General features: G+C 33.9%; 3 protein-coding genes across 3 annotated transcripts; 1 reads left to right on the top strand and 2 right to left on the bottom strand.

The window, feature by feature from the left end:
- Positions 1–2575: 2575 nt before the first annotated feature.
- On the top strand, positions 2576–5299 carry LOC140987348 (mitogen-activated protein kinase 3-like). The gene is made up of 6 exons (XM_073455814.1): positions 2576–2846; positions 3154–3283; positions 3466–3603; positions 3704–4036; positions 4401–4584; positions 4726–5299. Exons 1-6 carry the CDS (start codon positions 2680–2682, stop codon positions 4893–4895), a joined length of 1122 nt encoding a protein of 373 aa, XP_073311915.1. The 5' UTR covers positions 2576–2679; the 3' UTR covers positions 4896–5299.
- Positions 5300–6668: 1369 nt separating this feature from the next.
- LOC140987340 (V-type proton ATPase subunit a1-like) lies at positions 6669–19296 on the bottom strand. The gene is made up of 18 exons (XM_073455805.1): positions 18828–19296; positions 17097–17141; positions 15985–16107; positions 15759–15866; positions 13856–13969; positions 13592–13765; positions 13186–13323; positions 12662–12769; positions 12459–12566; positions 12205–12353; positions 10986–11139; positions 10539–10699; positions 9357–9563; positions 9094–9277; positions 8932–9015; positions 8277–8473; positions 8133–8192; positions 6669–7164 (listed from the first exon to the last, which is right to left on the bottom strand). The coding sequence occupies exons 1-18, from the start codon at positions 18966–18968 to the stop codon at positions 6960–6962; spliced, it is 2460 nt and encodes an 819-aa protein (XP_073311906.1). The 5' UTR covers positions 18969–19296; the 3' UTR covers positions 6669–6959.
- Positions 19297–21313: 2017 nt separating this feature from the next.
- On the bottom strand, positions 21314–22998 carry LOC140987333 (shewanella-like protein phosphatase 2). Its single transcript, XM_073455794.1, has one exon. The coding sequence runs from the start codon at positions 22879–22881 to the stop codon at positions 21676–21678; it is 1206 nt and encodes a 401-aa protein (XP_073311895.1). The 5' UTR covers positions 22882–22998; the 3' UTR covers positions 21314–21675.
- Between the last annotated feature and the right edge of the window lie 124 nt (positions 22999–23122).

Below are 23122 nucleotides of genomic sequence, written 5' to 3'. Positions count from 1 at the left end.
ACCTGAACAATTATTGTACTTAACAAAATTCATTACATGAGTGAGCAAAATATCAATTTCGACCAAAATAATCGACCGAAGTGAATTAATGTGAAAATTCCGTTCAATTTATTTGAAAGTTCGGCTTTCGTTTTTTAAAACATTAGTTAACTGAATAAACAGAAATTTTATAAAAAATATTAATATATTCTTCAATTTTGTAATAAAGTTTAGTAGGATATAAATATTATAAATTTCCAATATTTTTTTGACAATAGAACTATAATTAATTTCCAATATTTTTTTTATTTAATTCAATTTTTATATTACATTTTGATGTGTACAATAATTTTCTTTGTTGAGTAGAACGATCGAAACATCGTGTTTGATCTGCTATACGATTTAAAATATTTGAGTTGCACTGTTATCACTAGCTGTAACTTTTGGTAAAGCGACAAACGCTCAGTCATACACATTTTTAATTAAAATTTGATTTTTTAAAAACATCTAAATGTTTGATTAATTTGATTATCGACCGAAACAACCTATTTTTAAGGTTTTGTTTGTTCGATTTCGTAGTAAAGTTATTTTGGTTCGATTTTAACCGATACTCACAACTGTTAGTGTTTAGTCTTGGACGGTGTCTTAGATATTTTTGAATCTGGCTCCGCCCCAGTGTGTTTGACCGCTAGTATGATTTAAGTTATCTTTGATCTTTGCTCCCGATTTCTCAATAGTTAACAACTTTGATATCTTTCTCGCCTACTCTACTCGGGCCGTTCTTAAGATTTTATGGGAGTATCAAAAATTTTCATGCACTNTATATCACAAAAATTCTTTTAAGACGCACAAATCAATTATTTGGGTCATCCATGAAAAATATTACTTTTTATGCCAAAAACATAATTTTTTTATATCAAATATGAACATGATTGACTCGTCTCATGAATAAATAACTGATCTATTATGCATGCGGGTATGTGTGTGGATTTTAAATAAATATAAAAGAGTTACAGAAGATGGAAATAAAAAATGATCGGTATTCATGCCTAACTTCTACTTTGAAGGTCTGAATATTTTTCATCTTAGCTTTTAGTGTGAAAAAGACGTGAATTTTCCAGAAATCTCGTGAAAGTTGATAAGAAAAATATGACTCTTTTACAATTCCGTGTCAGGTACCACTAGAATCTAGTTGTATATTTTTAAAAATATTAATGAATAAAAAATTGCATTTAAAAATTGAAAATTTCTTTTAAAATCTTTAAAAGAATCAAAATTTTATAAATTTGAACGAAAAAGTGAAAATAAAATTAAAAAAATAAACAGCATTTAGAAAATATATAGTCTCGAAAAATATTTAAAACAAAATTTGAACTTCCTTAATGTAGATAGACTCGTGCAATTACTTGTCTTCCTTCGTTTCTATGGGTAATAAAATTGAAAACTTTCTACTTCGATACAATCCACTTTTGACTTTCTAAATACAAAGTTGCAATAATAATTATAATAAATTAAAACGTATGTAAAAGGATAAATTAATCAACCTAGCAAAACAATAATCATCATTGTCATTATAATGTATTATTTTCTAAGCGAAGAAAATTTGGTAATTAAATTTTTTCTTTTTTTTTTTCTAGAATAACTATTACTATTTTGGCAAAAACTTGTGTGATACGGTCTCACAGGTCTATTTTGTTATACATATATCTTATTTGGGTCATCCATGAAAAAATATTACTTTTTATGCTAGGAGTATTCTCTTATTGACCATCCATGAAAAAGTATTACTTTTTATGCTAAGCGTATTAATTCTTATTGTGAACATCGGTAGAGTTGATCCGTCTCACAGATAAAGATTCGTAAGACCATCTCACAAAAGAACTACCCTACTATTTTTGATTCTTTTTGTTACTTTAAGAAATAAATTATTAATGATTATTTTTTATATTATGTATAACAATTAATTATTTTTAATTTCTTTCTTTTTATACAATACACGTTTACTATTGAAGTGCTAGTTTATTTAAAAATAAATGCCCTTTAATAAATAGGTTAAATTGTGAATAAAAAATACCCAATCACTCTTTAACAAATTCTTTAAATATATTTATTTATTTATTATTTCTTGCATGAATTATTCGGTATTATTATATATTATATTATAGAGTGAGTCTCATGTGAGACCGTCTCACGGATATTAATCTGTGAGACGGGTCAACCCTACCCATATTCACAATAAAAAATAATACTCTTAGCATAAAAAGTAATACTTTTTCATGGATGACCCAAATAAAAGATCCGTCTCACAAATACGACCCATGAGACCGTCTCACACAAATTTTTACCAATATTATATGTCATCTGTACTTTTTATTTTCATTTAATTAATTATTTAGTAGACTAAAATCGTTGACAAAACATAACACTTGCATTAATGACAACCTTCGGATTGACAAAAGGATCAAACTGAGCCGTCGGATCAACGGCGGCTGTGATGATACATCAAACGAGTCTTCTTCTCTCCTTCCTCACTGCTGCCATGCACCTCCCTATCGAGAAAATTGAATCCTTCTATATATATAAATACGCCTATCTATACAAACATTCAGAGGTAAGAATCTTCGAGCTCTTCTATCCAGTTCCAAAAAAGGCCTAATATATATATATATATATATAGTAGCAGTCGTTCTTGGAAAAAAAATGGCTGATATCGGAGCTGCCGGCGGACAGTACCCAGATTTCCCGGCGGTGGCTACGCACGGAGGGAACTATATACAGTATGATATATTTGGCAATAAGTTTGAGATCACCAATAAGTATCGCCCTCCCATTATGCCCATTGGTCGCGGCGCGTACGGGATAGTTTGGTAATCGAATTTTCTTTATTTTTTTGGGTGGTATGGAACCAAGATTTTTTTTAAAAGAAATTGTTTTTTTTTTTTAAAGAATTTCATGCTTAATACTGGGTGACAATCGATGAAATGAAGAGGGCAAAAGTTAGATTTTGCTATTGTTTATGATTATCATTGCTATTGTGTTTCTATGGATAGATTAGATGGAGCAACGAAATCTTCTTCTCCACTTTACGAAAATAACATTTACTTGTGTTTCTGGATTTAATTGATGGTTTTGAGTCTGTGTTGATTGATTGTTGTCTTCTTTTCTTTATTGAAGCTCGGTTAGGAACATAGAGACTAATGAGATGGTGGCAATCAAGAAGATTGCAAATGCTTTCGATAATTATATGGACGCCAAGAGGACTCTGCGTGAGATTAAGCTTCTACGACACTTGGACCATGAAAATGTTAGTATTTTGTTTTTGGTTTTGACGTGTAAATTTCGATATTGAGTTTGAACTCTGGCTGTATAATTGGACTAACATGTAGTATATACCTTTAATATCGAATTCACGCATATGTTATAAAAACTAACTCTGTACCAGCAGAGATTCAGTTATCTCAGGACACTAAAGAAATTTTATCACAGGTCATGGCTATTAGAGATGTAGTTCCACCTCCATTAAGAAGAGAATTTTCCGATGTATACATTGCTTCCGAGCTAATGGACACCGATCTTCACCAAATAATTCGGTCTAACCAGAGCTTATCAGAGGAACACTGCCAGGTAACAATTGATACATTCAAATTTTCTTTGTTGAGCATTTAAATATCAAGAATACGAACTAATTCTAAACATAAACGTTACCTTTTGGCCTGCTTTTCAGTACTTAATGTATCAGATCCTCCGAGGATTAAAGTACATACATTCGGCAAACGTGATCCATCGGGACTTGAAACCGAGCAACCTGCTTCTGAATGCTAATTGTGATCTAAAGATATGTGATTTCGGCCTTGCACGGCTTAACATTGAAAATGAGTTCATGACTGAATATGTGGTGACTAGATGGTACAGGGCACCAGAATTGTTGTTGAATTCTTCTGAATATACCGCTGCAATAGACGTGTGGTCTGTTGGCTGCATTTTCATGGAAATGATGAATCGAAAGCCTTTGTTTGCTGGGAATGATCATGTGCATCAACTGAAGTTATTGACAGAGGTATGATGTGAAGCTAGAAGTAAAGATTTTATACTATGGATTGCGCTCTAAATACTTAATTCATTTGCTGCTTGCAATGGTGTATGTGACATAGTGATCAAACATGACATTTGAATTGTTTCAAAGTTTAGAAAATTTAAGTTTATGTCGTAACTATCCGCCTTACGACAAGCGCTGTTCCATACTACTAAATCTAAGTCTATGTGACACAGTGGTCTAATCAGGTTCGAGTCGCACTGTTTATTTGCATCAATAAATTTAGAAAAGGGACTTTGAAAAAAAAGTACTTGGGTCTTTTTTTACCTTAGCTAGTAAAAAGGACATTGGTTCTTGGGACAATTAATGATATTCAAATCTGTTACAGCTTCTTGGTACGCCCACCGACTCCGATCTGGATTTCAACAGAAATGAGGACGTGAGGACATACATACGGCAACTTCCACAACATCCTCGTCAGAATCTTGCAAAAGTTTTTCCACATGTAAATCCCCTGGCCATTGATCTAGTTGATAAAATGCTGACAATCAACCCAACTAAGAGAATTACAGGTAATTTTCTCCATATTTATTCTGCATATTTGATTAATAAGTTTCCAGTATATCTGCTAATTCAGTTATACTACATGTACTCATGACATTAACTTGTTAAGCAAAAGGAAATGATCGTTTATTTGTGATATTTCTGCGCAGTTGAAGAAGCTTTGGAACATCCTTACTTTGCAAGATTACACGACATATCAGACGAACCAGTATGCCCTGAGTCATTCTGTTTCGATTTCGAGCAGCAACCCTTGACAGAAGAGCAGATTAAGGAGTTGATATATCAAGAAGCATTGGAGCTAAATCGAACACACGACTAAAACAAATATTTCCTCAACTGTTATACTGTATGCTACTAAGATGATGAAAAAGAATATTTCGACGGGTTGCTAATTACATGGTAGCTATCATATCTTCAAGAATTTCTGGAGACTGAAGCTATGAAATCAAGTGCTTGGTTTCTTGGACAAATGGTGTGATTCGAACCTGCCTATGATGTTTTTTTTTTTTTTTTGCTTGGACTAGGTTTGGTACCTGTGCAAGTATTCTCAAGGGTTTTTGGTGTTTGATAGGAGATTATAAATATTACTATTCTTTTTAATCTTTAAGGGATTGTGATTTTTAATTACTATTGTTTTATTTTTATTGGCTTGTTAAACTTATCTTTATGTACAGAGTGCATGTAAGTTCAAACAAGTTATTACTAAAATAATGCTTTTGGATACCCAGTTTTCATATTTTTACTGCATGGTTTTCCTCTTTCCTCGTCCTTTTTTGACTAATAATATTCATGCTTGGTTTGTCAATGTTAACTTTAAAGGTTGCTCAACTAATTTTAGTATTCCATAAAGGTTAATTATCTCCTTGTTGTTGGACCGTCGTCAAACGTTGAAATGTCAAAACATTCGATTCGGGCAGAACTTTGATTGCATCTCACCCAAAATTGACTGTAGAACCACAATTGTTGAATCTGAATCCAAGATTTGACTTCAACAAAAAGTTCGAAATTTCGGTGTACATAAGATAAAAACCAAGAACTAATTCATAGTAAATACATAAAAGATAGCCAATGGACCCACTTGGTCAAATGGCGTCACCTTTCTCAAACTTTGGTAGAAGTCATGGGCCACCCCCTTAGTAAAAAAAAAAATAATAATACATAAAAGATATAAACAAATATTATTTATTAATATTCTTTATTTGTTTTAGTTAATTTTTGTTTTTTTAACAGAGAACTCGAAGCTGTTGTTAGTTGGTGTACATCATATAAACATTTGAATTGAGCGTAATAATTTGCAAATGATGTCAATCATATAAATCATACTAGATAAACTCTGTGTAACATGACTGACTCAAGAAAGTGTTTGTGAAGAATATAATTTATTGACTAATTGATCAAAAATTCAACTATTCCACCAACTTAGACACATGTTTTTTTTATATGTATGAAAAGTGGAAATAGTATTTTTTTAAAACATAAATCTTCACCGGCATAATAGTGAACGCCAAGCGTGGACCCATATTATTTAGGACGGGTTTGAATACGTTAAATAGATATCAAGTTTTAAATGGAAAAGTGGTTAATGAGAATACATTTTATACCCAAAAGTGGTTTTAATTGGGTAACGAAACTATACTGATATACTCTATATTTATGCAAACTATATTATTTTAAATTTTTTATATAATTCTTTTGCTTATTTGCTGGTAATTATTCAAACGTTGTCAATTTATCAACTTCTTCTCTAATATTTTATAGAGAGAATTTATTTTTTATATGCTGAGATAAGAGTTATTAGCTAATTAATTTAAATAGAATGGTTTTGCTTAGAAAAATTTATTTTGAAATTTTTGAATCTAATTTTTGTCATGAATACTAGTTTAAATAAAACATATAAAAAATATAATAAAATAATTGTTTGAGAGGTCTGATGGATCTAACTGGTTGAACTCGTTAAAATTGGGTTCTAAACCACCCATTGCCATATCAAGGGCATGACAAAATAAGACATGTAGGGAAGGTTGATTTTTAATCCAGATCCAGTTATAGTAATTCTCGAAACATACCGGAACAGATTCCTCACACCGGCTAATTCGAAATAAGACCCACTATTATTTATTATGAAAGAATTATGTCAATCGAGACTACAATTATCTGAAGATTAATCATTTTCGAGTGCGAAGATTGCAAAAATGTGGCTCCCAGACTGAAAGGATGAAAATTCTGTGTATATAAAAGGGGTCATTTACAACAACCCAGTCCTAATCCCTCTTGGTAAGGAACGAGAAAAGGAAAATTCAAAACTATGCCCTGTAGCCACCGAAAAACTCTCTTTCCTTTCTATTTCCTCAAAATCTGTTAAAAACCCAAGAACGCCAATGAACTAATCATCATCACCACCTAATGCAGCAAAAGAAAAGGGCCTAAATTTGTAGCCATCACCACTGTAGAACTTGTTTTGAAACTCCACCCAGTGTAGACGCAAAGCATGGAGGAAAGCACTAAGAGTCTCCATCATGAGTAGTATAAAAGCTGTCGCGAATGCAAAAACTGCTAGGCCCACCAAACGAATGAGAATATTCTCGTACCTGCATTGATGTGCATGAAAGGGATTAAGATTTTAAGCTATAAGAAATTCTACTCAACAATTCTACAGCTTTATATCAGATCAAGCTTGCAACCTCTTGTATGCTAAGAAAATAGTTTTTGGTACGAGGATTCCACCATACTTTACATCATGTGACCTATATACGACACAAGTACTTCAATTTCAACAGAAAGAAAAAAGCCACACCATATATTTAACATCTGACCCGAAATTGATATATTAGTTACATCTCAAAGCAGTGGCCGTGATAAAAACAACTGTCCTCTACATCACCCAGCATTTTGCTTACTAGAAATATCTTTTATTGACAGGTGCAGCCATATGCAGAGCAAAGATCAAGAGGATGTTTTAGTATACAACATACAAAACCTGTTAGCCCCCGGCCATATTAAAAGAAGAAAGGGAGGGAAAAAAAGAAATATCTTGATGCATTTCATTTGAATTTTCAAATTCCTCTAGTTGCACAATGTCAAGTATATGCAATCAGACAGCGATAATGTTCTTTGTTTTTTCTTTCAATATTCTTCCGCCATAAGCTTGTACAGTAAGATGCAATTGATTAAGGGAAAGATAACATTTTCATTCGAGTAGTCATAAACACTGAAATCATAACATGCTAATCAACTGAAGAAACATGAAATCTATCTGCACAGAAATGTGTATGAGCAAATCATAAACACTGAAATTGATGGACTCCAACAAAACACTATAGGATTAAAACTTTAGCAACTCGGTCTACGGTTATACACCACATTTGCTTTATAACATAACTTGAGGTTGGCTGTATCAGTACCGATTGACAAAACTTGAAAACAGCTGGAGTTGGAAAAAAATGCTGATAGGGTTCATTCAGTGTGTATAATAGTTAGCAGGACATTCTAACTAACTCAAGTTAAATTCAAACCGAGACAGATAACATGAGGTGTGGTGTATGTATGAGAAACTTACCCCCAAGCAAGAAGCAACACCTTCTCGTAGAAAACAGTTGACAATTCTGAATGGGCCAAACTGTAATAACAAAGACAAAAATCACAAGATGGACTAAGCCATGAAAAAAAATGTCCAGAGCTGCATGTTGAAAAGTTCTCTAACCTCAGTGCCCATAGCCGGAGATATGACGCGGTATTAGAAACCGCACCAAGCACAAACTCAATAGCATGTATCATTTGGTGCACAAAGACCTCACTAAAGTTGAACTCCTCATGGAGTGGTTGCCTTGCAGAATCAGGTTCTTCATCAGTATGCATGTCAGAGGTTCCAAGAATACCATATGTCCGACCTTGAAACCTCTTAGATATTCACATGAAAATGGCCTAGTTAATAAACGGTTCTGATGTTCCAAAATTACAAGTAATTATTTTGTTTCCTGCTACTGTTGTTACATCCTGACTCATAACAAATCAGACAAACTATTACCTGATTTTAAGGTCAGTTTTAATATTGGATATTTGACTTTATTTCTACTTATATATAAGAAGAGATACATCCTTGTTGGGAAATTCTTGAAACTTATTTTCCAGATTTGATGAAAAGTAACAGTGATCTAAAAACATGCAATTCTAATTTATTGCCATACAGTAACATGTGACAGCCACATAACTGTGTGAGTAGGACAAAAATCTTATGACAGTTTTTAATACCAAAAAAGGGTGTGTTTAGGAATGGTAGAAAGGCAATAGAAATGTGACAGCTTCCACGATGGATAACATGAGGAATTAAAAACAACAGCAATGGAAACAGATGGTACCTCAGTATGAAGCCTCCTTAAAATAAAAGGTTTGGGAAAGAGCATCCATGGCACAGCAATAACGGCTAAAAGCAGCAATATGACCTGAAAAGTTTGTGCAAGTGTTTTACATATTCGAGCATGCAAGCATAACCACCACAAAAATGAAAAAAAGATCAAAACCTGAAGCACCCCCTGACCCCAGAATAGCTGATTTTCTCCCAAATCTTCAAAAGGACTTAAGAACATATATATCATTACGTGGTAAAGGTCCGCTTGAGATCCAATACACCATTTGATTATGATGAGAAGAGAAAGATAGCCAAAAAGGCTGTTAAGGAAGATCACTTGTGGTACAAACTGATACCTGAAAAAGAAAGCAATAAATAAGTCCCAAAAAGGAATGCTGAATTAATAAAAGTACAAAGAACAGAAAGACAACACACTTAATATCGAGGGAGCTGGAAAAGTAGCGCGCATTGAAATAACTTAGAATAATTCCCAGATTCATCTGTGCCACACCAAACAAAATTGACATTTTCATCTTGAGCGAATTCAAGAAAGGCAGCTCAGAACGACTTCCACGCCAACTTGGATCCACACCAAATGGATATGTACCTCGATATTTTACTAAACCAACTGAAGAAGCATCGCTGTAGGTAGAATAACAGAACAACAGTGTTAGAGCCATGATTAACAAAAGTAAAGAGAAGACAAATATTTTTTCTGCAAATTCAAGCTTTTTGACTTCGAAGATTATAAACACTCATGTAAAACGCACAAGCGTTGCGTGTGTTCTAAACAATTAACACAAAATTGAGTTGAATTTAGAAGAATTGTGTTCAGTTTAGAAGCAAAGTTTTCTTTATAGAGTTTTTTTCATGTAAAATGTGGAGTTACTTGAGGAGGTTTTTAGTTGGGGTAGTGGGTAGGAAAGATAATTATGGAATATAATATTTTGGTGTCTTCCGAGATAGTTTTTATAATGGTCTAATATTTTATATAATAGAATAGATATTGCATCAATAGCATCCCCATTCGTGATCCCAAAGCATTAGAAACAAGAACTGAAGCATAATGATATCACCCAACTATGATAAATGCAGAACAAAACATAGACGACAATGAAATTAAAAGGTGATAATCAAAATGAGAAAGTATAAACATATCAGAGGGTATGGACAAATCTCACAAAATAACATAATCAATTCAGATATGATCATAACCTACTTTAACTAGCTCAATCTAACTATGTTTTCAGAGGTGAAAAAATGCCCAAGCATCTTTACATAAAAAACTTAATTCCTACAGATCATACTCACTTCTTGGCTACATCCTGATGACCTGAATCGATTTCGTGAAGACAAACAATAAAACCTTCATGTTCACGCAAAATTTCCAACATAGCAAAAAAACTGACATGTTAATGACAACATAGCACCATAAATTTTTTTGAAGTAATTAACAAGGGAAGTACTGGATACCTTAGAGACTTAGTATGATGTACCCATATCTTTTAAACCATGTTAAAAATGATGGGAATTGATCGAAAATAATGAACGCATAAAAATATGATGGGGCTTGCTCGTCGCATATTCAATGATCACACCAAAAATAATTTACATTACCTGCAAGTAGCATCTCGGCATCCATATGCAGAGTGGCCAAATATGTGAAATGGAACGGAAAAGAATTCATTGTATATCACACCACAGTAAATTGAAAAGAGAGACATCAAAAGGAGAACATATCGGCCACCAAAGAGCATCTCCATGAAGCTGCCAAGTTTCTGACGGAACAAGCAGTTTAATTATGCAGCAGATTTGAAGAAGAAGAAGAATAATGAAATGATATAAGCATTGAGCAGATAGAATAACAAGTTCGTAAGCTTTTCTTTTTTCAATAAAAACAAATAGAATTGACAATGAAAAGTGTAAAGTGGAGTAACAGCTATCTTCCCGATAAAAAAATTTACATTTATAAAAACACAGAAATATAAAAATTGCATAATGTAAAGATTTCTCGAGCAGAAGACAGAAAATACCCCTAGAAAATAATATTTACAATCGAATTACCTGAGAACTAAGCTTCTTCTCACGAGCTTTGAGGAACAATGCTCCAAAAAGTAAACAAATACCATGACCCCAATCTCCAAACATCACAGCAAAAAGAAATGGAAATGTAATAATGGTATAAACTGCAGGGTTTGCCTCCTGATATTTAGCAATCCTGCAAACCAAAAATTTATCAGTGTCTGATTCAACTATGCAGCTAAGCCCTAGAAAAAGTCACAGATAAGTATCCAAAATGAACATTCTTTCTAGGAAAAAAATTACAAGGTTTGTCCATGACACAATGCCCAGCAGTCTAACATTCATACTAATGTCTCTAAGTTTAGATTAGAAACATCACACATATATATAGGTGAAATTTGTTGGGATGCATATATGGTATGAAATCTTTCCCAACAATCAAATCATGTCAAACATACATTATAATCTTAATAAAATCAGCGTACATCGAAAAATGTTGATAAATGAAAGAATGTCGAGGGCAATACTGAATTTGTGTGAATATCATACCAGTCACCTTTATCATATATTCCATACATCACAGTTGATGCTAAACACTTTTACTGTATCGCTTACATTAGATAGGAATTCTTGAGCCCAAAGTTAAGAATAACAAGTTCTTCATTACCTAAAATAGAATAACCACTTTAACCCTTCAAACTTTCTCAAATATTCTGTTAATATCCCGAGCCTCACTCGCAAGAAAATTAATATGGCTCGTACTAGAGCAAGTTAGAGACTCATCAAGTGTCAGAAATTGAGAAAACCTCCAAATCATGCAAACAAAAGTGTTCTTTCAATATTAGAAAATAATGATTGACCAAATGGATTCCAACATTAATATTTTCTTTCCAAATTAAAAGGGTTTTGCAGGTTAGTTATTTTGCCCGCTAAACTGTTGACTAGGGAGCAGTATTCATTTAGACAAGTACTTAGATGCCATACATTCAAGTTTCAACATGGAAGTTAATAATTCAGGGAGAAGATTTTCTAACATCATGTTTTATGACAACCCAGATAATTATGGGTAAAACCTTATGTTTCCCCAGGACTCAGACAAAGCTCACATCATTTTCCGTTACTTTCTATTAAATAAAGTCCCAGCAACGCATAAGCAATAAAATGGTGAAGAGCACCTAAACAAAAGACACAATTCATCGAGATATTTCTCATAAATTAATACATTTTACTACTTGATACGAAGAAAAAAGTACTTCCTTACCCATACGCATCAACAATTTCTTGGTATGCATTTGTGAATTGATTGGTCCTAAAGTATGTCGGAGGCAACTCGACGGAATCCATTACATGGAATATTATACCAACTTGGGAATTGCTGTCAAATGTTGCGCGTTGCAGAGTTTCCTGAACCTGCAATGCCATAGATTTAACCCTTTCAATCTATATTATATATTAAATGGTAGTCATTTCGGTTATATATCCTTTCAGACACAACTAAAACAGTAGCACAGGTACCTTTGGTTTTGCAAATATTGGACACCAACCCTCCCCAACCAGACACTTCTTCGTGACATCAAAATTCAGCATATTTAATGTGTCATACACAGACTTTTCCCGTCTAACCTAGAAAGAGGAGTTAAGGATAAGGACTTAGTCTCCAAAATTGGATGCCAACGATTAAGTTTGAAATACTAAAAAAAGTCAAAAGCTACAATTACCAAGTTCAACCACTTTGTAATGTGAAACCCAACAGAAGTAAGGGCCTTATGCCGATGACGCAGACCGGCCTCCAAAGTTGTTTCCAACTCAGATAGGCGTGATAAAACCTGGAAAGGAGACACTGATGCATATCACTCAAATTTCAAGAGTCACTGAAGCTTTGTAAATTGCAGTTGAGCAGCAAAAGCAATACCATATGCTCATGTCAATTTGAGGTAATGAATGAGCAGTATGACGAGGACATAAGATTTTAAAAATCGAAGGGAACATGGCTTAATAAAAACATAATTTCTAGAAACTTGGATTGAGAACTGTTTACTTATCGGCCCTGAATTTGAGGCCCTTAAGCGTCCACTAATTGAGCCATTGTTCAAATTATTATTATTGACAATAACATGGTAACACATATACATGGGCATTGGATGAAATAAAATTTCTTATTGTGATTGCATTGTATTGCACAGCAAAAATAGTTCTCATATCCCAATGACAGAAGACCAACGTGACCTATTCAACAACATACTTCTCGCGTTATTTGTCTCCGTTTGGTGGTGTCTTCTGGAACTGGGAAGCAATTTGCACCAAATGCTTCACAAATTTTCAGGATTTTTGTTCTGGCTTGCTCGCCTGAGAAGAATACAACAAAAATTGTTTTCTCAACCTGCAGATGAAACAAGTACAATTTTTCAGAATATATTTTGAACCTACAAGATTGATTATTAAAGATGATCCAAAATTTAAACATAAATTTTATATTATTTGTAAAATATCACCATATGGCAGTTGCTTGAAAGAAACATGTTTGATGTGGGAAAACCATCTTTTTATTCGTTTTGAGAGAGTAAGTATCTACTTCCTCTGAATGTATTGCTACCACACAAGAAAAAGTAAAAGCAATATTTTCCAGGAACAGATCAAAGAATACCAACCGTCTCATTTGATGAAGGATCAACAATTTGGTCATCAGCTGGTGCCTGATTGAAAAGCATATTGCCCCTTGTTGTGCGAAATACCATCCTCTCAAATCTCATAACTTTAGATTTAGAGATAATGCCACTTATAAATCTGACACCAGATTGATTTGATGGTCCTGGTCGCGAATCCTGAATATTAGAAAAACAATATGAATATAGCATCTGAAATGATGTAATAAGCAAAAATGTTTAGTGACAAAAAACCATATTTCCCATTACCTGCTCAAGCAATGATTCTGTATCTGCATAACTAGTTTTTGTATGGACATTTTCATCTAACTCTGTGTCTTGGGCGTCAACCTGATTTCCACTTGAGATAAGGAAGTCTCCAGACTGGAATTATCATGACAACATAAAAATGAGACGATTGAATGACACATTAGGTACAAAATGAAGATTGCACATTTTCACTTCCAAATACAGTTGAGGATGTGGTAAAGGAACAGGACAACATCTAGGAGAACATATATGAAAAATTCTGATGCACCCTATATTCTTGAATGTGTCCCCATTCCCTGTTCTGGAAAAGCATCTTATGCACATACTATGATCATACTATTCTTCATCTGAAAAAGAGGAAAGCATATATATATTCACCTCCAGAGATACCCAAAATGCATTTATAGAATATGCAACGTAATACAGTCCAAAGGCTGAAACAAAGGAAAAAAAAACCATTTCTACCAAACAAAAAAGGGATAACGAGGAATGCTCCAATAACTACTTTTAAAGAACTGCTAAATGAATAGTGGGCCCTTTGACTTTTCCTTGAAGAAATACATTTTCGGGAAAAAAACCTAACACACAACATCCAGGATCAAATGCCTTCTTCAGCGCATGTTCTATGTCCATGTTTCTATAAACTCTTTCCTCGCTTACTCATCAAACTTAATTTTTCTTCCATAAAGACAGATTTTGCAAATAAACCTGGAGTTAGATCATACCCAAAATGCACGAGTTAATATGCTATGCAATTCTCAAATAGTCCAAAGATTGTTAGAAAATGAAAACGTTTCAGCAGAAATAAAAATAACAGCCGATAACAAGATTGAGTCAATAGACATATCTAATTATCTGGAATCAGTGCAAGAATAGAAGCAAGTATGCTAGAATAGATCTAGGGGTTTATGTGTAATCAGTTGATACATGTCAACTAAATTATCCTAAAAAAATATTTGTCTTCTAAACTTTCTTCATTATTCTTGTGAGAACTGTGGATTGACAATTTTTAAGGTAAATCATGGGATTGTCTGGTTTCACTTCCGCTTTCTTTGAAGATATGTTCTCTACAAATGTATAGATTGTATTGTAAAATGTGATACATGTTTGGTTTTGTATTCTGAAGGAGACATTTATTTTACAACAAAAGCCAAATCATTTCATGTGATAATGTGATTTATTATGGTTTTGTTTTAGGAAAGCATTTCTTTACCGTGGATATGATGCCATTCACATGAAAAAATGACTTGGGTTACGGTTACATCATATACATTTAAATTTTTAAGCAGTGTGCGAGGAATGTAAAAAATTTAAAAATATAAGAAACAGGTTATAATATAAGAAAACAGTTATATATATATATAATAGTTTTTTTTAGAGTCATGAAGAGTTAAATTAGATTATGCACTTTGAAAATGAGGTGGAAATGAGTTTTTAGGAAAGAAAACGAAAATCAGATAGAAATAATTTGGTTTTATTTTCGAGGAAAAGAAATGTTTCCGGAAAACTGAAAAGGGAAACAAAGCCTCAAGTTTGGAAAACTCCACCATGTTGGATGAGTGGGCTGGGTGTACCAACATAGCTTGGGCCGTCAAAGACAAGATCAGCGGCGTAAGTGAGCTGACGAATAACTTAAGTCTGTACACTGAACTCTCGATTCTATTAAGTTACTAGTCCAACTAAATGAGCATATTAGAACAAAAGATACAGTCCCACAAGCCTCGATTACAAAAAAATTTGGTCTCTTCTCTGCCAAATATGGTAAATTAAAATGGTTAATTTAAATGCTGCCAACAAAATAAAAACCAAATATGTTGTCATATACGTTACTAAATTGATATTTACCATGAATACTAACCTAGAGATCACTAGAAAATAAAAAATCAATAGTTTGTCCATGTACCTTCTGCAATACCATCCTGAACTCAAGCAGCTCATTGTATGTCTGCTGAAGTTTCTCTGTATTTGAATTCATCTCAATTAACTCATGCTCATGCTCTGCAAGTTGAATCTAAAATAAAAGGAAAGACAAGACAGTTCAAAATAAACTCAAATTAAAGGAAGCAATGATATTTCCAGAATAGAAATATTATTGGACAAACATGAAAGTCAAACAAAAGGATTAAGACCTCTAGTTCTTCTAACTCAATATCAGGTTGGGAAGCTGGATGAGGAGATGGCAACAAACCAGCTTTATGAATCTGATCTTTGAAAAAACGCAACTTACGGGACATCTCAGCGCATCTTTTAACCTGTGAACAAAATAACAAAAATAGAATCTATATAGTAAAAAATGACTGTAAAAGAAGACAATCACTTCTGCATGTGAACTTAAGAAAATCGCTGGCACAAAACTCATAAAGTAGGGATTCTCTCATACAAAAGAGTAGGTAAGTCCATTTTCAATCAGACACTGAGTCACCAGGAGTAAGAACTTGACTCATCAACTCTCAAACGCATCCTTAAAACATGTCATAAGACTCTGCCAGACTCAAATGAAAGTAAGTGAGCAATTTTCAGGACTTTGTGTTGCTTCTCTAACTAAACAAATGTAGAATCAGCAATTTCAAAACACAATTTCCGGGAAATTCTATTATCTTACCGAAAACAACTAGTCTCAGAAAGATCACAACTGAAAGTCCGAAACATGACGAAAAGTAGCATTAAGAGGTATATTTGAGCATGTGGATCAATAAACTAACAGACCCAACGTGCAGAAGATCATACACTAGTTTCTATAATCATAATTGTTGTAGGTGTTAAATAGCATCTGTTGACCGTATCCAGATGCAACCCAGTGCCCAAACAAGTAAATAGTAAACAGAACAAGAAATATTGCTTAGAAAGAATTTTATAGCATCGACTGCCCCACAGCTGTCCTTCAGGACTCATAACAGATGTAGACTGGGATATAAATGATAAGGTAGTTGGAAAAAAATTAAATTAAAAGTCAGTGTCTCAGAAATAGCGGTAATTTTTTAATTATACATGAATTTTTAAATTAACCGCCCTGACATCTCAAGCAAATTTACAAAAGTTCAGACCAATAAAAAGTTAAGATGCCCACATAAACCAAACTATCTGAATTGCATTTTGAGGTGGTGTGTAATTAAGGAACATAAAGACATATTTAAGAGGTTTTTGTTTTATCCTGAAACAGAACCATCAAAATTTTGGAATAGTGAAAAATATACTCGATCTTTATATAATCTGCACTCTGTAGCAGTCCAAGAAAAATTACCTGATTCACGAATGTTCTCTGGAAGGGGCTTTTATCATCGTTTAACTGCCAGTAAGATTAACACTATTGAGTCCATTGGATAAATATTAGTCAAACATAAAAGCCAATAAAATGTGTCATATGGGTAGATGACATATCTATCAAATGATTAAAAGTTATCAAATTTATCGGAATGTCCACAAAATGGCACTCAAAAACATTCTTACGTCCATACACCATAAAGATCTTGGTGTAAATAAATCAAATAGCATTCTATGCTTCTTACCTAAAAGTCCAATTAAATGCTACTAGTCACTAAACAGTCCATTAAAAGTCTGAACAAGCAGTAAAACATGATACCTACAGCCATATACATATCGATAACGAAAGACATTCATGAGCACGGGTGAGACGGGTCGCAGGGCATTAAAATGGAAGGAATGAAACCATGAAATTTTTCAAAAAGAACAAACTAACTAACAAGACCAAGGCATGTATTTGAGTCCTAAAATCAGAGCAACTGTTTGGCCACAACAATTTTTATGTGCATTATCCTAACACATAAAATACTTAATAAGAAAAATGCCAACAGCATAAGGCATTTAATCATAAGATTTAGATTATACTGGAGTCAATCCTGGTCAATAGCGATTTTTTCCTCCTTTTTATGGCAGTTCTTACATCGCATGAGGTTGTGTTACTCCTGTTGTAGCAGCAACCATCAGATCCTCTCGGCCCCATTAATTCACGTGGGCCCTCCACTTGTCTGGCGGAACCGATGGTGTTTGTTCCACAGGAGTATCACTCGCAGCGGAGAATAGTCAAGCCCCTTTCTATCCATTATTTCTGTGTCAAACACAAACACCGTTCCTATTCTTCACATGGTATATCATTGAGGCCTCATCAATGACATACACGTGTTTCTTTTTGTTTCAGGTAGCTAGTTTAGAGAAAATTATAAATATTATTATTCCATACATCGCATTCTAGCACAAAAATCCTCAAAGATAGAAATAGTGTAATTTTTCCTTTTCTTGGTCCTCTGCTTTAATGTCAAGGATAAGCACTAACATTTGAACAAGGCAAGTTCGTAAAACTGCCTTATAGATTTTAGGACCTCGATAATGGTTCCTAAGTTGAAATCAACTGGGGTGACATTAGATACAAAATTGGATCAACATAGTAAACTTTGCTTAAATCAAGCAAAGATGTTTAAATTGAAGATAATATTCAAATGTGCTTAACATTAACTAAAAAATAGCATTTTAAATTAAATCAAACTGAACTTTAAAAACAGAAAGTTTCATTTTCTTTCACCAAAATATCTTTTAGGAAAACCTTTGTTTTGATCATTCCTGAAATTGAAAGACACACTAAATCATCGATTGAGAGTTTAAATGTTATCGATTGCAGCAAGAAGATAAAAGTGAGAGACCAACATCACAAAGCAACATGCCAATTTGATCAACCAACAACGCAACACCACTTCCATGGCAATAAGATCAAGAATAACGATGGTATGACAACTGCCACTGATCTACGGAATGAAGCATAAAAATCAACAGTTTCCCCAGTCATATTGACAATTACCCAGAAAATATGAAACTCTTTTAGACCTTAACTTGAGCCCGCCAAAGAATTGGATCGGAACACGAAATCATAAGAACATAAATACTTTCTGGCAATCACTCAATCAAAGCTTACGTAAATATTCTCACGCATGAATTGAAACAACGAGATCTCTAAACGTACATCTCGGAATTGGAGGAGACCGAGTTGGCCGAGATAAGAGACAGCCCGATGCGCCGACTCGACGGGTATAATGAGTTGCACGTACGTCATTTTCTCCGACCGCATCAGATCCATGGTTGACAAATTGTCTATGTACTCCATTTTCCATCAACCGCCAAGACACACCCTTTCGATATTATTCGGATCACAATCAAACACTTTCCCCAACTCTACAGATCTGAATTCGATCAAATTAATGAGACTACGCGGCCGGTTTCGTTAAAGAGAGAAGCTCTTCTGCATGTTTAACGGCTTCGGTTGTGTGTATAAGGGCATATATGTTCGCAGCAGCTATGCGGCGGCAACTGCCTCGGAGGAATCTAGAGTCGTTTTACTGAGCTTTTCGCGGAAACGAGAGAAACGGAAGCCGAACTGGAAATCACGATTGACATTCTTCAGGCTTTTTTCACTTGACATATACGCAATTAGCTGGATTAAGTAACCCATAGATCTAATTATAAAGATAAAAGAGTTGAAATTGCTTTTTTTTTTTTATAAAAAAAAAAATTTTAGTTTATATGTAAAGTTCGTAGATCTAAGAAATATATCACTAACAATATTAAATTTTTAATAATTAAAACTCACGACCCTTGCAAATATAATACACGAAAAAGAATAAAGTTTAAGTGAAATAAAGTAACAAATTTGATTTCTCAATATTTCCTTTTTTTTTTTATATATTTTTGTATATGTTAGTTTAAAAGATGGTCATTCAATTGTAGTTTTTTGAATCATCAACATATTATGTAGATTGGATTCGTATAATATTTTACATTATTATTTTGTGTAGTGTGAGTTTATTTAATAAAGTTGACGGGTTAAAAACAATATCAATTTATTGCCAAATAATTGAAACGAAAACAACACTCTCTCTGTTTAATGGTACTTTTTTTTGACATAATTATTCTCTCTATTAGTGTATAGAATATGGCATTCTCTCTGTTTAATGGTACTTTTTTCGACATCATTATTCTCCCTATTAGTGTATAGAATATGGCATCAAACCTTCTAAGAGAAAGGTATCAATTCGGGTGAGTTAGTTGAACAACATTAATATTCAAAATTTGTTCAACATGAACTCAACCCGAACCCGGATCAATTCGATTTTAAATTTTATTTAATTTTTTTCAAAAGAAAGTTAAATAAAATTAAAAAAATAATATTTTAATTTAAACACATAATAACAAAATCTCACTCATATATATGATTTAAATTTGAAAGTCTAATTGTAAAAAAATAAAATATATTTACTAAATCAAATAAACAATTATTTAAAAAATAAAAAATGTTCAAAATAAATATTAAATTATGAAAATTTATGATATAAATATACAATAAATATTTTTTCAGACATACAATATATAAAAATGTATGCGATATTTATTAATTATATATTTTTTTAAAAAATATTAAAATATTCGGATCAACCCCGGTTCGAACCTAACCCAACACGATCATTTTTTTCGGGTTAGTTATCGTGTCCAATCCGATCTGACTCGAACTCGAAAACCCCAAACCCAAACCTGATTTTTTTTCGGGTTGAACTGTATCGGGTTGGTAGGTCGTGTATGATTTTAACACACCTCCTTGAAGGCCAAAAGACTCAAAAAGCTTTGTGGCCAACTTGGATCCTTTGATATCAAGAACAGGTAATGATACTTAAATCCATTATCATCGAACAGAGAGGAATAGATGCGCTTTTGTCGAGCATCGATAAATCCTTTGTGTTATTTATTGCCTCGATTTACTTCTATCTGTCTTTCTTCATCCGGGCAAACTTGAAAATCTGTAAAATCATTTTGAAAATAACGGAAGAAACTATATAACGAACTCAATTGACACCATGTTAGATTCTCAAGCATCTCTACGGTACCTAGATTCAGTGGCAATGTGTAATATCAAATCTTTAAAAATAAGAGCTAAAATTCAAAAGACAGTTTATGTGGAGATCCAGATAAGAAGAATTGCCCTCGTGACAAAAGAACCACAAAAAAATATTGGCATTTGTTTTTATAATCGTTGGCTCCACTTCAACAAGAAAATCTTTCTGGCATCTAATATTGAATCGGGGAAAAATGCTATATTAGCAGAAGCACCATTAACCGAAGCGAATGCAAATGAATGTGCCTCACTAGATTACAATTCTACCATTTTGAGTTAAGGATAAACTTCGAGCGTTTGACTCGAGTAATAAAATAATTTGAAATAAAATAGTTGTGTTATGCATATCCATCAATGTATCAGCATCATATTATAAATCTTTATCATCTCATCCCACGATCCAAATGGTGCCAATAAAATGAATGAAACAAGACACTATCCAAATGGTGCAAAGAAAATGAAAGAAACAAGACACTATGTGGACTATGTGGCTCGCAAACACCTTATAAGAAGAATGAATCAGCTCTTCAAATATACCCACAGAACAAATGCTTTACATATAGAAGAATCTATGATATTAACATTTGAATTGAGCATCTTGACTACAGTTTTACACCAATGTACCAGAGCAAAAAACTAGGTAAACATCCCATTCAAAGGAATAAATAACCAAGCTTGTGTTCAGATGGAGGAATTTGATTTTGCAAAAGGTTTCACTGATTTCAAATTATACCGAAAATGAAGAGTTTGAATGGCTTACTATCATTGCAAAATAGGCTAAAATGCTAACTTAAGGATTTCAAAGTCAATAAACTTTAACTAGACAAACAAGTAGAGTGGATTTATAGCTTCAAACCTTCCCATCCAAATACACCCTACAAGAATTCCATATACAGATGTAACTTGAGGCATTTTAATACATCTGTATTCAAGCATTCACCTCAATTTGCCTCACTCTTTGTTCTGGTATCAATGAACCAATGCCATCTTTCTCATTGGGAGGCAGAGAAGCTCCATACCCTTTCAGATACAAAGGATTGGAAGTCAAAATGCGAACCTCCGAGTTTTCAATGATCTCCAAAACCTCTGGTAATCCATTCCCACACCCCCACGACATTCCTACATCTATCCTTATTGCTCGGTTACCACAAATTGCATTAATACCACCACTTTGAATCGTATGTCCCATGATCATTCTCTTCGCTCCAGGAATTGTCTCGAGTACATGCTCAAGCATTGAACAATCACAATCTTTCGCCAATTCGTTCGAAAAATTCCTTAACCAAACAATAGAATTCCTCCCCCTCACTAATTGATTTGCCACCTTCTCCTTTGCCCCCCGAATCCAATCCCTTACATCTTTGTTCACACGCTCTAATCCGTATGATACATGTTTCTGCAACAACCCTCCATGAGCAAAAACTGAGTCCCCAACTACAACAACTGTCTGGTTCTTGGACAAGAATCTATTTGCTATCAACCCATTTGGCCTCATAGCAGCAACTCGGGCTCTAACACCGGTCAACAACTCGGGCTTAATGTTTCGGAATTCACAAGGAACCCCATCAAACAAATCCTTATTCACAAAATTTTCGTCCACCCCACTACACATTTTCTTCATAACATTCCCTACACATTGCCACATTGCCCAATTCTTAAACTCCTCGAGCCCCTCACGAGTCACATAGCGAAAGTCCCCATCAACATTCATAATCTCATGATTCCCATTCATAGTAATAACAAGACCACCTGTTTTCGCAGCCTCTCTCTTCAATTTCTCAAAGAAATACAACAACTTAATCTCATCCCCCCCGCGATCAAAAATATCACCCACCTGTACCACAGTAGCCGACCCGCCAGACCAACGATCACCTGGGTCGATCAAACCCGCGAGCCTTAAGGCCTGCTTGGACTTGATAAGGTCTCCGTGGAGATCCCCGATTGCAATGAGGCGGCTAGGCTGAGGAAATACGGTTTGCAGGGGGTTACCGGTGTTGTTCAATGGGTCTGGAGGCAAGAAAAGGCCGCCGCTGACGGAGAAATCGATGAAAGTGTCGACGAAGGAGGAGAGGAGGGAAGGTATAAGGCCGCAGTCGATGGCGGAGACGCCGTTTGGAGGGTCCGTAGTTTTCATTTTTCCTCGGCCTTCATTCCACGCAGAGCAGGGCAGGGGTTTGTTGCGTGAGGTTTTGTTAGCCGCTTCGCCGAATGGGGGAAGAGTACGACCAAGATTGATTTATTTATTATACATTTATACATATAATAATAAATTCAAATATGAACAATCTAAATATTAAACTTTAAAAACTAAACGACCACTTAAAATTGTTGATTTCTTAACTTTCATCAGTAAAAGTAAAAAAGATCAAAAAGCA

This window comes from Primulina huaijiensis, chromosome 1, assembly GCF_012295235.1.
Source record: "Primulina huaijiensis isolate GDHJ02 chromosome 1, ASM1229523v2, whole genome shotgun sequence".
Lineage (NCBI taxonomy): Eukaryota > Viridiplantae > Streptophyta > Magnoliopsida > Lamiales > Gesneriaceae > Primulina > Primulina huaijiensis.
The sequence above is the reverse complement of the archived record's forward strand: the minus strand, read 5'-3'. Positions and strand labels throughout refer to the sequence as shown.

What these genes read in the sequence shown, in the direction of transcription:
- LOC140987348 (XM_073455814.1), top strand. Translation starts at nt 2,680, where the DNA reads ATGGCTGATATCGGAGCTGCCGGCGGACAGTACCCAGATTTCCCGGCG. An exon ending in GGCGCGTACGGGATAGTTTG is followed by an intron (nt 2,847 to 3,153) that starts GTAATCGAATTT and finishes TCTTTATTGAAG; the next exon opens with CTCGGTTAGGAACATAGAGA. An exon ending in AACTGAAGTTATTGACAGAG is followed by an intron (nt 4,037 to 4,400) that starts GTATGATGTGAA and finishes AATCTGTTACAG; the next exon opens with CTTCTTGGTACGCCCACCGA.
- LOC140987333 (XM_073455794.1), bottom strand. Translation starts at nt 22,881, where the DNA reads ATGAAAACTACGGACCCTCCAAACGGCGTCTCCGCCATCGACTGCGGC.
- LOC140987340 (XM_073455805.1), bottom strand. Translation starts at nt 18,968, where the DNA reads ATGGAGTACATAGACAATTTGTCAACCATGGATCTGATGCGGTCGGAG. An exon ending in TTGAGTTAGAAGAACTAGAG is followed by an intron (nt 15,867 to 15,984) that starts GTCTTAATCCTT and finishes CTTTTATTTTAG; the next exon opens with ATTCAACTTGCAGAGCATGA. An exon ending in TTACAAAGTGGTTGAACTTG is followed by an intron (nt 12,567 to 12,661) that starts GTAATTGTAGCT and finishes TCCTCTTTCTAG; the next exon opens with GTTAGACGGGAAAAGTCTGT.